Genomic DNA, 16,569 nt, shown 5'->3' on the forward strand with positions numbered 1-16,569 from the left:
GGCAGTACGTATAAGCTAAACAAGCTATAGCTTAGGGCCCCACTCTCTTGGGGCCCCCCCAGAAAAATTAAAGGAAGAAAAAGCCTAGATGTACATTTCCAAAATATGAGATATAAAACAAATAAAACAAAATCTACATACAGCAACAGCGGCAAATGGCTTTAGATACCTATTAGGTCCATAAATTATAGCATATATTCAACACAAAAAACAGCAATTTGTTGTTGACAAACAACAGCTAGACATATAAAGAGCCCCATTACCTTCAATAGCTTAGGGTCTCATCAAACCTAAATCTGGCCCTGGTCATGGGCAAAAGGAAGCATAGTAACAGTGGTGGGGTGACCAGGGTGGGGCACGAGCTCCTCTCAAACATGGCAGTGCTCTATTAATCTGTATTTCCTCCGCAGAGGTTGATGAAGCAGGAGGAAGGCTATATCTCAGTGGCAGTGCATCTGGGTTCAATCTTCAGCATCTCCAAATAAGACTGGGAAATGCTGCTGCCTGAACCTCTGGATTGCCACTGATTTAGGAGCAAGAGAGGGTCTGTAGCACGACCCGGACCTGTTTCATGCGTAATAGCAACAAGGCCCCACACAGAAAACGGAGAGGCCTTCTCGATGGTTAATGGCAAGGTTAGTGTAAGTAGGTCACCGTTTAATGGTTTCCGATGAAACGTGAGCAAATGTGTCTTGTTAACACAGTGACTTATTTATGACTCAGCCCCATACTGTAAGTGTGAAGACATGTGCTGGCGCTATATGAATTAATATGGTTTGGATTTCGCTCAGAACACGATTGCTCTAAGGTTCTAGCCTCGGGCTCTCTGGGCAGCCGATTGCTTTAAATTGCAAGCACAGCCGAGAGGTGAGGTGTCGGGTCAAAGCCAAGGATGAAGGGCAGGGAGGGGGGAAGGACAGGGTGCAGAGGGGGGGGGGGAGAGAGAGTTTTGCATACAATGGAGCAGTATGCTGTAGCTCAGAGGAACACCTCCTGCTTTGATCACAGAAGGTCATGGGTTCAATTTGCCCCTACAGAGCTACTACCAGTCAGTGTCTAGACCAGGCATCCCCAAACTCGGCCCTCCAGGTGTTTTTGGGACTACAGTTCCCATCATCCCTGACCACTGGTCCTGTTAGCTAGGGATGATGGGAGTTGTAGTCCCAAAACATCTGGAGGGCCGAGTTTGGGGCTGCCTGGTATAGACAACACTGAGCGAGATAGACCAATGGTACAGTTCAGTATAATTGGTGGCAATGGTCACAGAGGACAAGCCTGAAGAAACCATTGTGGGGAGCTGGCTCCAAACTGCAACAAATCCCTGTTCCCATTGTTCTTGGTCAATTTTCAACATGGCTTCCAAGAATTAGTAGTCCTGGGAAGTGGAGAACCAATGCAGAAAGGAAACACCAGCTTCCGTCTCTTGTCATCAGGATGTCCTTGGGGTGGGGGGACCCAGTGCCATAGCTACAAGGGGACTAGCTGGATTTTTTTGCCCGGGTGACGCCACAGAAGGGTACCACGGAGGCTCCCAGCCTCTATGTGGGTGTACACAAATGTGGGGGCAGGATTTATTTTAGGGGGAGGGCTTTATGCTGGGCGGGGGCAAAACCAAGCTATCTGCGACACAATTGGTCAGTTCAGTATTTTTATTTAGTTACTTGATTTGGGGAAGGCAGCTGCCCCCTCTGCCCATGGTGGCATGTGCCAAACTAGGTCTCTGACCCAGGTGAAATAAAGCCTAGTTTTTCCCCTGGGGGGGGGGGGCGGACCCTGCTACTTAAAGCACCTGAGGTTCTGGCATGCTGCAGGACTGACCCTACCATTAGGCAGGGTGCAGCATCCACCTCAGGCAGCAGATACTGAGGAGTGGTGAGAAGCTGTTGGGAGGACAGAGTTGTGTGCTCCTGTTTACAATCCTCTGTTCTCTGCCTGAAATGAGTATGTCCAGTTAACCAGAGAAGCTCCAAGACCTTTCACTGCCTGAGCCAGAGGATCCAAATATACCCCAACCGTTTTAATGACGAATCTTTCCACATTCACTGGATGGCTCCAAGTTTTAGTTATTGCGTATTGTACCACACTTTCTCTGTATCGTGCTTAATTTTAGTCACCTCGTATCTGGTCTCCGCGGGACGCGGGTGGCGCTGTGGGTTAAACCACAGAGCCTAGGACTTGCCAATCAGAAGGTCGGCGGTTCGAATCCCCGCAACGGGGTGAGCTCCCGTTGCTCGGTCCCTGCTCCTGCCAACCTAGCAGTTCGAAAGCACGTCAAAAGTGCAAGTAGACAAATAGGTACCGGTCTGGCGGGAAGGTAAACGGCGTTTCCGTGCACTGCTCTGGTTCGCCAGAAGCAGCTTAATCATGCTGGCCACATGACCGGAAGCTGTACGCCGGCTCCCTCGGCCAATAAAGCGAGATGAGCACCACAACCCCAGAGTCGGTCACGCCTGGACCTAATGGTCAGGGGTGGTCCTTTACCTTTACCTATCTGGTCTCCTGTTTCTCAGCCTTTTCTCTAAGTGAAAAAGCTCCAATACGTTGCAGCCTTTCAAGTCTCTCCAGCCCTGTCATCAGTTTGGTTACCATATTTCTGAACTCTGTTCACGGATTGGTTTTTTTCTAGAAACATGGATGGAATTTGCCTAATGAACCCCATCAAGCGGAAGCCCCGTGCAAGGGCTTCTGCTTGTGCAAAAGGGCTTTCCCCCCTCTCTCCTCCCCCTGTGCCAACCACAGTTGGCTTGCCTGGGGGGGGGGGTGTCAGGAAAACCCCTAAAACTGAGCAGGTGGAGGGGGGGCATCATTCATTCTGGAAATCCGATATGCTTACAGAGAGTATTTGTAATAGTGTGTCACTTAAGTCCACCCATAAACGACAATTTTAAAAAATAATAAATTTCAAATTCAAACATTTCCCATTTAAAAAAAATTCAAACCTAGATTCCAAATTGGCATACTTGTGATGACAAATTTGTTGTTGTTGTCTAGTCGTTTAGTCGTGTCCGACTCTTCGTGACCCCATGGACCAGAGCACGCCAGGCACTCCTGTTTTCCACTGCCTCCCGCAGTTTGGTCAAACTCATGCTGGTAGCTTTGAGAACACTATCCAACCATCTCGTCCTCTGTCGTCCCCTTCTCCTTGTGCCCTCCATCTTTCCCAACATCAGGGTCTTTGACAAATTTATGTCCCATTAATTCTCAGTGTCCATAAGCTGGGAATGAATTGGCATAGTTTTGGTGGATGTTTTTATTATTATTATTATTATTATTTATTAAAGAAGCGTTGGTGGATGTGAGTGCCAACATTTTGCCTTAACTGCAAACAGTTGCTTTCAATTCCGTTGGTGTTCAGCTTTGCCGCAGAGGGATGGTGGAGGAACATCACCTGAGAGCCCGTTAAGAGTCACCTAGTAAGTTTCCCTCTTCGCTCTCTAGCCCTAAGATAATTCACAACCTTTCAGCTGCTAAGCTTCTTAAATCACATTTGTTCTCTGTGATACAAGACTTTTCGTCTCATCCCCACCGGATTATCAAGTATTGTTGAAGCTGGGCATAGACTGTCAGGTGGCAAAAGTGTGAAGATTAAACAATCTTCTGGGAGTCTGTTCATGTTCAAAAAAGCCTTTTCATCAGCGAGAGCCAGTTTCCAAACAAACTTGGGAGACTGTTAGAAACTTGTTTAATACTATTTTTAAATCCCATTTTCCACGGAAGGCAATGAAAGTTCACACTTAACATTAAGAAAGACCATGCTTGGTGCTTCATAATTTCCGTAGGCTTGCAAGTAATTTTTCCCCCCATGCCATTTAATTATGAGCCCTTAAAAAAAAAATCACCTTGTACTTTTGCACATTTGGCATTGTTGGTTCTCTAGGGGGAGAAGGAGCAAGATAAAGACCCTTTAACTATTTGCAAGCAGCAAATCATAGCTATGAAGAATTATGGAGGAGCCATTCCCTTCTTTTTACAAGAGAACCCAAAGCTGTCTTTATCTCTGAGTAACAGGATTTGCCAAGTATTTTAGCAGCTTGTTCGCACTGCTATGGCTGAGCTTGCATCAGCAATTTTTTTTTTTATTATACATGCCTTTCTTCAGACAGGTTTATTTCTCAGCTAAGGGTGGACTGAAATAATTTTGGACTAAATCTTAGTGCAAAGATAGGCATCATTTCTGGGGTTATTTTATCCCTAGTGCACTTGTCTGCAAAGAGCAAGGTAACTGTGGTTTGCTGTTGCTGTTGCTGTTTGTTTTTTAAACTCACAAGAAGAGACTGGATCTCTCTACAGTCTTTCTCTCCCCATGTCTCCAGCCAGCAATCTGTGGCTGTCACCAGGCTATCACACAGTTCTACCACACACTCCAGAAAAAGCATTTTGGGACCCCATGCCAGTACTGGTCCCAGTAGTTTTCTGCCCCTAGCTTCAGCCGCATTCCTCTCTAGCAGTGGAGGCCTGAACTTTATCCCCCAGGTATTGATATTGGGGTGGGGGTTGAGATCCAACCCTCTAACAACATAACAAACCTATCCTATTAAAGGTTTAAGCCAGGGGTAGGACAGCCTCCTCCTCCTCCTCCTGGACTCTAACTCCCATCAGCCCCTGCCAGCATGACCACTGATCAGGAATGATGGGAGTTGTAGTCCAACAACATCCAGAGACCGCCTTGTCATGTGACTTCCCTGACCAACCTGCACATTACACAGAATGAGCTGGTAGCCTGAGGCAGTATAATCCTGGACTGCACCACCTAAAAAAGCTGGGAGTTTGCATTTTTTTAAAAATGTGGGAGTTTGCATTTTTTTTAAAAAATGCACACTTATTTACACTACCATGTTATATATGTCTGCACCGAAGTAAGCCTTATTGATATCAATGGGGCTCATTTTCAGGTGAGTATGGGACTGCACCCTTAAAAAAAAAACATCCTCACATATAGTAAATATCAGGAAAAATGTTATGAATACTAAATTAAAAATACTATTAATATTTTTATATATATATTTGTACCTCACCCATCTGACTGGATTGCCCCAGCCACTCTGGGTGGCTTCCAAAAGGTGGTGGTGGTTGTTACTTATCCCGCTTATCCAACCATTATCTACTATATATTTTGCAAGTTTGTTTGTCTGTTCCCTATGCATTTAGGCAACTCTTAAGATACTTGTAACCAAATTTTGCATAATGGTTCCTGAGATCAAGAGCAGGTTTCTGTCTTACGTTTGGATACAAATGGACCCCATTTTGAATGAAGATGACAGGCTGAACCTTTCAAAACAGTACTGATTTGGGGTGTGTTGGGGTTTTTTTTAGTTTTCCAAGCAATGTTGGACATGTGACTGCTAGTTATAAATAAAACGATGCAATCAAACCATTATAAACTTTCAGACCACTCAAAACAATTCAGAACACACACAGGGAGATTCAAAAATACGACATCTCATCTGTTCATCCCGAATTCTACCACTCCAGTCTACCCCCTCAGTCTACTTCAGGCATAGATTGGCTCTCACATATTACCCAAAGTGCTGTAGGGTGACCCAATGCTGTTGACAACAGCTGGACTTTAGCACATCACTTGTACCTGTTGTGCTAGATAGGAGTTTCCAGTGTGCTACAAAGTGTGCTAGCAGGCCACTGTGAATTAAATTTACCTAACATTCCTTCTGATATTTGCCAGCCAGCCATATCTACATAGTTGGCCCATTGCTAACTGTCTTAGAAAACGGATCCCTCAATGAGTACCAAGCTCTTGGAACTCTGATCATTTGACTTGCATGTTGGTTGTGAGTTACTGTATGACCAAAAAAAAATTGCACACATTTATGGCATCCAAATATGAAAATGTGATTCCTAGGCTACAGAGAAATGCATACTTTATAATTTGAAGAGCTCAAAATTCTTTTTGAAAGATGAGTCATTTTTAGAGGTCCTCTTGCTCTCATTACAAGGAATGCGGGTGGTGCTGTGGGTTAAACCACAGAGCCTAGGACTTGCCGATCAGAAGGTTGGCGGTTCATAGAATTATAGAGTTCAAATCCCCGCAACAGCGTGAGCTCCCGTTGCTTGGTCCTTGCTCCTGGCAACCTAGCAGTTTGAAAGCACGTCAAAGTGCAAGTAGATAAATAGGTACCGCTCCGGCGGGAAGGTAAACGGCATTTCCGTGCGCTGCTCTGATTCACCAGAAGCGGCTTAGTCATGCTAACCACATGACCCGGAAGCTGTACGCCGGCTCCCTCGGCCAATAAAGCGAGATGAGCGCCCCAACCCCAGAGTCGGTCACGACTGGACCTAATGATCAGGGGTCCCCTTTACCTTTACTTGCCCTCATTAGTTGCCATATTTTTTTGCTCTATAAGACTCACTTTTTCCCTCCTAAAAAGTAAGGGGAAATGTGTGTGCGTCTTATGGAGTGAATGCAGGCAGCACAGCTATCCCAGAAGCCAGAACAGCAAGAGGGATTGCTGCTTTCCCTCTTGCTGTTCTGGCTTCTGAGATTCAGATTCCCCCCCCCCCTTGTTTTCCTCCTCCAAAAACTAGGTGCGTCTTGTGGTCTGGTGCGTCTTATAGAGCGAAAAATGCGGTATACTCTGATGTCTTGTAAGGGGCATCATGCAAGTTGTTACAGCATAGATTCACATGGCAGCATAAAACGAATGCACATCCCATGACATGAGCTTTCATTCAGCTTTTCACTCACTCAGTCTTGATGCCAAACATAGGAAGCTGCCTTACACCAAGTCAGAGTAATGATCCCTCTCTCCACACTGACTGGCAGTAGCTCTACAGAGTTTCAGGCAGAGGCCTCTCTCAGTCCTACCAGTGACCGAATGCCAGGTCGCACATGGCTTCCCCCAAAGAACCCTGGGAATTGTAGTTTCCCCATCACAAGCACTACAATCCCCAGCACCTTTAGCAAACTGAAGTTCCCAGGATCCTTTGGAGGAAGGCTTGTGTTTTAAAGGTGTGTTGAATATGTACTTTAAATGTATGGTGTGGGGGTTTTTTGTGGGGGAAGAAAGATACAGGACCTGCAGTCAGTTAAAGGGTGCCTTTCCAAGGAGCAAAAGCAACAGCTAGAGGTGAGTAGGATCAAGTCTTTTATAAGGACAAGCGCAACTGGATCCGCAGGGGGTCAGGCCACTAGTGCAATATTTATCTCTCCACTCCCGTTTCTTCCGCACTTGTCCTTTTTTTTATTACTGAAAGGGCCATGCCTGTTGGCTCGTCACAACTGAACCTCTTTCGGGCCTGCTTTCCCCCTCCCCTCCCTTGCAAACGAAACCCAGCCAATGGAGGTTGCCCATCCGAAGAGCCTCGCTTGCTACTGCTGCAATAGCCCTAGCCCCATATCCATTTCCCAGAAGGTAGGTGGTGCTGTGGGTTAAACCACCGAGTCTAGGACTTGCCAATCAGAAGGTCAGCGGTTCGAATCCCCATGACGGAGTGAGCTCCCGTTGCTCAGTCCCAGCTCCTGCCAACCTAGCAGTTCAAAAACACGCCCTAAAAAGTGCAAGTAGATAATTAGGTACCGCTCTGGTGGGAAGGTAAACGGCGTTTCCATGCGCTGCTCTGGTTCACCAGAAGCGGCTTAGTCATGCTGGCCACATGACCCGGAAGCTGTACGCCGGCTCCCTCGGCCAATAAAGCGAGATGAGTGCCGCAACCGGAGAGTTGCTCACGACTGGACCTAATGGTCCCTTTACCTTTACCTAAGCTCAAAGGAACTGACTTCTGAGAAGACAAGGATAGGACGTATAGGAGCCGTGTCCCTCTAAGACACGCACAGGCTAGCTCACTCCAGCTCAGTCCCGATGGAAACCAGCTTCATTAACATAAACTAAGAGGTGCAAAAAAAAAATCACTTTGCAGAGGATCCCCAATTTCCGGGCATGGTCAGCTCTTGCAAACCGCTCTCATCACTTATCATCTATTAACTGTCCCTCCTTGACGCCGGGGGTGAGCGCTTGGAGCACCAGGAGCGGCTTAAGAAAGCCTCGTCCGCCGCTCACAAATAAGGACCTTATCGCAGCTCTACCGGCGAGGAGCCCATCTCCCTCTGTCGGTTCCTCGGAGAAGCACCTTCCGAAGGGGGAAAGCTCGGGGCGCGTTTGCCTTTAAGAGGCGGGGCGCCGAGCCTGGGAGGAGGGCGGGGCTGAAAGGCAAACGCCGCCTGCGATTGGGTAGCAGGCCCTGTCGCTCCCGCGCCTCCTCCCTCCCTCTGCCAACCTCCCCCGCCCGCCCTCGCCTCTTCCCTTACGGCTCCCTCCGCCCCCTCCCCTCGCTCTGCGCCGCTCGCGCCCCGCCCGCTGGAAAGGGCAGCACCAGTCTAGCGCTGACGTCACCCCGTCTGTCTGCTCTCCCCCCTCCTCTTTCCCCTATGAAACTGGATCTCCTTGGACTTGAATGAGGAGCAAAGGGCGGGGGCGGGGGGGGGGGTTGGAGGAGGAGGAGCAGCAGCAGGAGGAGGAGTGCGGGGGGGGGGGAGAAGAGGAGGAGGAGGAGGGAGTTACTAAGATCTTGCCTGGGCAGGCGAGAGAAAGAGGGAGGCACACACCGAGAGAAACAAAGTAGCAAGTCCCTTTCCCACCCGGCTCTGTCCGCGAACTTCTGGGGCTGGGGGGCAATGGAGGGGAGGGGGCCAGCCGCAGAGCTGAGATCTGAGATCTCCTCTCTTTAGTGCTCCTGATTTCCCCCCCCCTAAACTTGAATCCCTCCCCCCCCCGCACCCTGCGAAATTTATTTTTGGAGGGTGCGTGTCCCCCACCCCCATTCCTTCCTTCCTCTCCAAAGGGTTTTTTTTAAATCAATTATATTTGCCCCCCTCCCATTCCCCCCCCACTACTCTTCTTCTTCTTCTTCCGCCGCCGAACCCCTCGAAGGAAGATCCCGTCTTTATGTTGTGCTGCCCGGAGAGACCCCTGAAGTCTTCCCGTCCTTTGTTCCTCCGCTTCTTTTTTAAATGTATAACTTGATGGGTCTCAACAGCACAACCGGAGCCAGCCAGCCCAATGTCTCCTGTACATGCAACTGCAAACGGTCTTTGTTTCAGAGTATGGAGATCAGTAAGTACTTCTTTCCCATTCTGTTTCTCTCTCTGTATTTGCATGTGTGCAAAACTCTCCCTCTGTCGCCTTGTTTGGGGCCGGAGAGAGAAGCGGCGTCTCGGGCTCTCCTCGCTCGCCTTTGCTGGGTTCCCAAACGCGGCGCCTTCTCTGCGCTTTGGGCGATTATTTCATTTCGCGCTGCAAAAAAAATCGAAGGGTTGGGTTGTTGTGTTTTTTGAAAACAAGATATTTTAACACTTGCGGGTATGTTCTGTTTCCCCACTTAGTGTGTGTGTTCGGGTGCCCCAAAGTTTTATTTTCCTTTATTCAATTGCAAAAAAAAGAAAAGAAATCCCCCCCCGTAACGTGCCCCCCTGCACAATTTTCCAGCTTCCCAAAAATGCGATTTGGAGACCCTCTCCCAGGGACCTCAATAGAGTTGCGTCCCGAGTCCCGGAGTTCGCTGGCTTTTGGCTTCTTTTCTCCCGGATCTGAACTTCAACTCGACATCTTTTCCTCCCGTCTTAACGTTGCCCTTCTCCTTTGGCCGGCGGCGGGGCGGGACGGTGCGAGGCTCCCGGGGAGGGGAAGGGGACGCCGGCTGGATGGGGTGAGGGGGGTGGGCGGCGAGAGACCCGAAAGGAGACCCGGGGTGGGGAGTCGTTGCAATATTGATCCGCGCGTTCCGCGTGCGTAAAGCCCACCTCCGGAGTGGTGCGGGCGGCGGAGCAGCCTCTTCTCCGGCTTTGGCGAGGGCGGCGCGGCCGGGTCTCCCCTTCGGAGAGAGGCGAAGGGGGCCGGGGAGGAGCGAAGCGGCCGCGCGATCCCAGCCAGTGAGCTCCATCGCCCCTAGGAGCTTTTGTCTGCTTCCTAAGCCAGACGGTGAAACAGCCTGTTCAGGCTATTTAAAGCACATGCTCGGCTGGAGAATCCAGCAAGCAACCCCGGGAGCCCTTTTCTCACACACCGACGCGCTCCGCTTTCTTATGACCGCCGTGGCTGCCCTGCGGTTTATTCCCCTTCTGCAATCCGCTGCAGATCGGACCCCTTTTCTCCCCCCCCCAGCCCACAAGCAATCACACACACGCTCCTCACATCCCCGTTTCTCTTCTCCAAACCCCCTAAGCTTTGAGCCCTTTTCCTTCCTCCGGTTGCATTTGTGCATTTGGCACCCGCTCTTTCGGGAGACCCTTTGAAAAGGAAGGAAGGAAAAACAAGATTAGACCGTATCATAATGGAGGGCCGGTCAAAGCGGCTGAGCATTGTGGCTAAATAGAGCTCCCGCGTCGAGTAGCAGTCTACCTCTGGCAACCAGGTGCTTGCTTGTGTTCTGCATGCGAGTTTGCGGGTAACTGTACGTGGCTTGGAAACAGAATACTGGGGAAGGGGGTGTTGTTTAAGATGGACCTTTTTGGTCTGATCCAGCAGGACGCAGAACTCTCGTATACCGGTTCCGGCTCCAAAATGTTTAATCTGCTGCTGTGATGCCTTTTGAACCACAGCAGAGGACGGTGGTGAATTAGCAACGTTAGTGGAACGGTGCAGCGGCACACCCCGCCATGAAATTACAGGATAATAGTTCAGCAATTAAGTTGTCTCATCACCTAGTCCTGTGTGTGTGTGTGTGTGTGTGTGTGTGTGTGGTAAGAATGCAAATGTTATGTCCAGCGAACTAGAATTTGTGCCTATAAATAGTAATCGCTAGGTCTGAGAAGTAGATTACAGCTCTGTCTAGCCTTTAGAAAGGGTAAGTCAGACAAAGTTGCCCCCCCCCCACTCCCTGAGTGTCTCTGTCTATAAAGTGCCTATAAAACTGGCTAACGAAATGTGTTGTCTAAGAGCTTGTGATACCAAATGAAATAGCATGATTTCTGCCCCTGTATTTATGGACTAGGTACTTTAAAGTATCTCAGAGAGAGAGATAGAGAGAGATGGCAGTTTTCAAAAGAATATTTTTATTATGTGCCTGGGTGGGAGAAACGAACTACTGTAAATCACTAAGCAGTAAAATAACAGTCTGGGATTGTCCTTACCACTCTGCAATGTTACACTCAAGAGCTAACCTCTCTATTGTTAGGAGACGCCCGGTCCGGAATATTTTTGACAGTTCCACTTTTTGATGATTACCACCTCCCCCTCTGTTGTTGTTGTTGTTTTGGCAATTTTTTTTATAAAAAATAAATAAATCGCAGAACTTGTTCAGAAGATCCAAACATCACATAATCCTGATATCCTCATTACTGGTGAATGTGCCTGTGCCCTTGGTGGTAAGCTAGCTAGACTCCCAGACAGCGCAGGTCGTTTTCCTAATAATGATTGTGGGAGGGGTCTTTCTCCTCCTATTGGAGGTGTCTGCTGAAACGGTTTCCGTAAATTAAAAAGCTCAATGTCCATAGAAAATTTGATTATCTCTCTTAATACCGCAGCAATTAAGATGGATTCTCCACCGCCCACCTCCCAAATCTCATTCCTGATCTTTAAACTGGGGGTTTGGACTATTCACCTGCTGGAAAATTCCCAGCTCATAAAAAAATATGTGTGGGACTTAAGTCTACTGTGTAACAGGATGCCAGATTCCCATGTCCCTCAATGCATGGTTTCTTCTTCTTCTTTCTGTCTCAAATTCATCACTTTTATTTTCAGTCCCTTACTCTCTCAGCTAATCAGCCATAATGATGTTTTGGCTGACATGGAGGCAGTCTTGTTAATTTAGTTGTCTGCTTCTCCAAATAGAGTTCATTTCTCACCTCTGAAGTAGTGATACTCAGGGCAATTTGACCTGCAAGGGTTGGCATCAGTACTAACTGCATTCAAAATACAATATATATATACATTCTTTAGTTCTTTAGAGGCCGCAGTGAAACGAGGAAGGGAATATCCCAGCAAACTTATTTTGATATGCAGTTTCTTTAAAAACGTTTGTGTAGGAATTAAATCACCTGTAACATTTTCTCCTTTTTGTTGTTTGTTACTAACCCTAGTCTGGCTCAAAAGGAAAAGCCTTATTTTAAAAACTTATCATGTTCTATCTAGATATTCAGACTGTTCAGAAACCCGACAGTTCTATGTGTTATGGATTTATTTATGATTTAGGGCTAAAATCTGCTTTAATTTTAAACTGTATGGGACTCTGAGAGTTATTGGCAAAATATAAGTGGGCTGCAATTTGTACATACTGTATTCCATGCTTGCTTGGGAGTAAGCCCCATCAAAATCATTTGGACCTACTTCCAAGTATCTTGCATCAATCTTAAAGTCTTGTAAAGCATGTTACAGTGGTCAGGCTATGGTCTTCCTAACAAAGCGAATTTCCATTTTTATAACAAAACATACAGCTGTATGGAAGGTAATGGGATCACTACCTATTAATGCCAATATATTAGAATACCTAGGTATAACAAAAAAAGGGGGGGGGATAAGTATCTGCTCTCAACATTCTGCTGGAAGAGAAAGTCTCGTATGACACACAGGAAAAGTTTCCTGTTTGGAACAATTTGTTCTATTTCAAATGATTCCTTGGCACTTTGAAAATAGAGGTCAGTTTACAATGTTATTCAATATATGAATTTTCAATATTCCTTTTGCTTTTTGTAGTGTGAAATAGTCTGTGGGTAAAAAGCTATGAAAAATGAGGTAGGGATCCATTAAGGAGTGTCTGCTTTACTCAACAGTACTATGCACTTATTTGAGAGTAAGCCCTGTGAATAACCAGCGGGACCTCTAGGGAATAAAAGTTAATAGAGTTGAGCTGCACATTGGCTCTCTTAAGAAGAGTGCAACCACTTACTCATAAGTGAGCCTCATTGACTTCAATGGGACTTACTCCCAGGTAAGTATGAACAAGAAGCACTGCCTGCTTCTAACACAGCTTGCTAAATCACAATGACGATATCATCTGATATTGTGGAACCCAAGCTATTAAAAACTTTTAACTCTTCTTGAACTAGTGATTAATGTGATGTGTCTCTTTAGGGACTGAAATACCTACCCCAGGAGAGGATTTTTGTACCTGTCGTCTTCCACCTGTTCGATGTTTGAATGCATGTAGTCATTGGTACCATTTTTTGTACCCCAGATCAATTCATCTAAAATACTCCTACACCCAGGTTTCTTATCCCACCTCGAAGGAGAATTAAAACCCCTTCCCCACTCTTAGGCATGCATTGGAAAGAGTAGTAAAAAGGCTATTTGATTCCTTGTAAATCTACGAGCCCAAGTGTGTTAAGAGGTAACTGAGCCACGCTGAATAATCCTGGGCATGAATTATCTAGCTGCAAGCACATTTCGAGGAAATGCTGGCCTGTAATTCTGCAAACGGATGGAAGGCGGAGGATTCCACAATGGGGAATGAAATATTCTTTTTAAAATGCTCATCTTTACTGTATATGCATGTTAATCCACACTTAGGTTAATTTTGAAGATTTGGGGCGATCTTTGCCTACAAGATCTGATTTGAAATAGAGGAGGAACTCGGTTCCTGCACTTCAGCCCTGGATTAGGATTACAGAGTGTCTGTTTTCTGCCTTCCTCTCTCTCCTCTCCCCCCCCCCCGCTCCCCCTCTTCCAAGTTCAAAGTCTTGACTACTCTGACCCACCGTAGCAACCATTCACCGTGACACTCTCTGAGACAGCCAGACATCCCCGATGTGGTCCTAATCAGTCAGACGGAGTGAAATGAGGTCAAGGGAGATCGCACTGTTGGCTGCGTTTTGTAAATAACAAATCATTCGGATCGGCAGAGTAACGTCGCACTCTTCATTCATCTGCTGTGATCATTTCTATAAAACAGTTAATTCTGCTCGGTGTTATCAATGGGTTTGTTTTCCCAGGGGTTAAAGAAGCGTGTGTGTTGTTGAAATGTAGTTTGTGAGGCCTGGGTAAAGTAGAGCTGCAATTCCGTAAGAATTTAGCCTTCCTGCATTCTGCCTCGGTTTCTCCGGGTGGTATTGGAGACTTCTGACCTTTTTAAGTTCATCAGGTTTTGGCAACAGGTGGTCCTGTCTGTCTGGGTACCCCAATGTGATGTTGCCTGAGGATACTGGGGGATGGGGAGGCATCCTATACTCTTTATGTGCTGCTGTAATGTTTGCAGGCACAAATTCAGAAGAAATAAATGACAGTGCTCATGGTATAAAGCAGGGATGAAGGAACCTGTGGCTTTGCAGGTACTGGACTCCATCTCCCATCCGCCCCTGCCAGCTTGGCTAATGGCCCAGGGTGATGGGAGTTGTAGCTGAGCAATACCCAAAGGGCCACAGCTTCCCCACCCCTGGCATAAATGAATTAACCGTATCCCAGACTGTTGTCTTCATTCATACTTTTCCCATTTCATTGTAGCTGCTTGCCTTTAGTAACTTACGGATATTACACTAGAAGCATACAGCCAAATAACTGGATGACTGGTCCAAAACAGAAGTGAAATTCAGTTTCGCCCTTTGCCTTCCCCATCCCATAATTGCTTGCGCTCCCTTGCGTTTTGGCCTCATCAGGGTGGCCAGGACACCATGCCACAGTGATAGGAGAAGCTCAAATGGTACAATTTCCTTCTCAGGTCTAGACAGGAGACTTGCTATGTTCCCCACAGTCCTCGGCCCCTTTTTGCCTAGTCACTTCCTTCATATCAGTAATATAAAGGTAAAGGGACCCCTGACCGTTAGGTCCAGTCGTGGCCGACTCTGGGGTTGCAGCGCTCATCTCACTTTATTGGCCGAGGGAGCCGGAGTACAGCTTCCGGGTCATGTGGCCAGCATGACTAAGCCGCTTCTGGCGAACCAGAGAAGCGCATGGAAATGCTGTTTACCTTCCCGCTGGAGCGGTACCTATTTATCTACTTGCACTTTGACATGGCTTTTGAACTGCTAGGTTGGCAGGAGCAAGGACCGAGCAACGGGAGCTCACCCCGTCACGGGGATTTGAACCGCCAACCTTCTGATCGGCAAGTCCTAGGCTCTGTGGTTTAACCCACAGCGCCACCTGCGTCCCATCAGTAATATACACAGCTCTAATTCTATTTTCATCTGAGCTCTTCCTTTTTAAAGTTCCATGTTACCGCCACTCCTTGCTTTCTCTGGTTCCTGCTTTTCAAAGCATTCTTTCCATTGTCCCATTTCCTTTAGCTGGTCTGTCTCTTACCCAGCCTCCCTAACACTCCTCTTCCTCTCTTGCTCACAATATAAGGCCCCTCCTGACCGTAAGCATTCTGACATCCCTTCAGAGCTCCCTCTCTGCCTCCCCCTTTAAAAGTCCCGTTTCTCCTCTATTCTTTTCTGCAGCCTTCCTTCTTCACTGAGCCTCCTTTCTCATCTCTGACCTCTATCTCCCTTGGCTTCTCTGTGTCCTGGGACCTCTTCCTGGTCTTCTACCCCACGAGGTTTTAACCTAAAAAGACAATGTTCCCTTCTCTCACAGAAGCCGGAGTACAACTGGTTCAGTTTCAAGAGCAACTGAACACGCCACGCAGCTTCACCAGCTCAGCCTTTTGGTGCTGGAAGCTTCACCACCACAAACACAATAGAATATCAATTGGTTCTCTTAATAGAGTAGGGAGAATACAGTCTCAATCATTGCTGTCTTGTTTACTCTTTCCAAAATCTCAGGAAGCAATCCATATATATATAGCAGATAGCAACTCTGTTCTGACTACCATTCTGCATTTAGTGAATGCATGTGGGTCAATCCAAATAGGACTCAAGCTTGATTTAATTAAAGAGAAGGATCCAGGCTCAGTTCCCTCACATGTGGACATGGGTGATGATGCATGTTTAGAAGCACATGTTGATTGTGTTCACACACTAGGGAGTTATTTTAAATGGAGCCTGAATAAGCAGTTCATGTAATTCATTGGCCTCATTTAGACATAACTCTGTGGCTTAGCAACACATGAATAAGCCACCTTCTCCTGATATGGCCGTGAGAGGGAGATCAGAAACTTCCGTTTTAACTAACTGCAGTTTAGTGTTACGACTGAACCTTGGCAAACTGTGGTTAGTCTTGGCTTTGGTTTACTCAAACAACCAAACTTCAAACCGTGGTTTATGAAGCTGGCTTGTTTCAATAAACTGGGTGTGGTTAATCTGTACCTTTCCAAAAGCTATTGGACCTCAGCGCTCATCATTCCTGACCATTGGTCATGCCTAACTATAGTTTAGGCCATACTGGATCACAGCCTCAGATGCAGTGCTAAAGTTCAGTCAATTGAAAGTGGAAGCGAAAGCTTCCTATCTCTGTCTCTGTAGCCACACAGACGGAAAGAAGCGGGGAGTGCCCTATGTTCATTCAGTAAGGCTAAACCATAGTTTAGCATTATGTCGTAACAAGGCCAGTAACATTACTGGGTTACGTGAACTGCTTCAGCATTTAGCATTGTGTCCAAATTAGGCTATTGTGTTTCAGAACAAAGCCTTACAGCTTCTCAAGGTCTTTTCTGAGCCCTGACTACATACATAGAGTTGTTTTTAGGGTATTCTGTGTTGCTTGTAATATCCTGAGATAGCAGTTCTGGAGCAGATGCACATCAGCAGTT

At 47.0% G+C, this 16,569-nt stretch overlaps 1 protein-coding gene across 3 annotated transcripts in view; it reads left to right on the forward strand.

The window, feature by feature from the left end:
- Positions 1-402: 402 nt before the first annotated feature.
- Positions 403-16,569, forward strand: part of PMEPA1 (prostate transmembrane protein, androgen induced 1) — an 89,154-nt gene continuing 72,987 nt past the window's right edge. The window contains exon 1 of one of the 3 annotated variants that reach the window (XM_083507712.1): positions 403-635. Coding sequence is in view for 2 of the 3 variants with exons in the window: in XM_083507710.1 (XP_083363836.1) it covers positions 8,963-9,065 (103 nt within the window). In the remaining variant the exon portion in view is untranslated. Of the gene's footprint in view, positions 636-8,460; positions 9,066-16,569 lie in introns of those variants that run through there. The other 2 variants (XM_083507710.1, XM_083507709.1) reach the window with 2 other exon arrangements.

The sequence above is a fragment of the Podarcis liolepis genome (genome assembly GCF_965112155.1).
Source record: "Podarcis liolepis genome assembly, chromosome: 6".
NCBI lineage: Eukaryota > Metazoa > Chordata > Lepidosauria > Squamata > Lacertidae > Podarcis > Podarcis liolepis.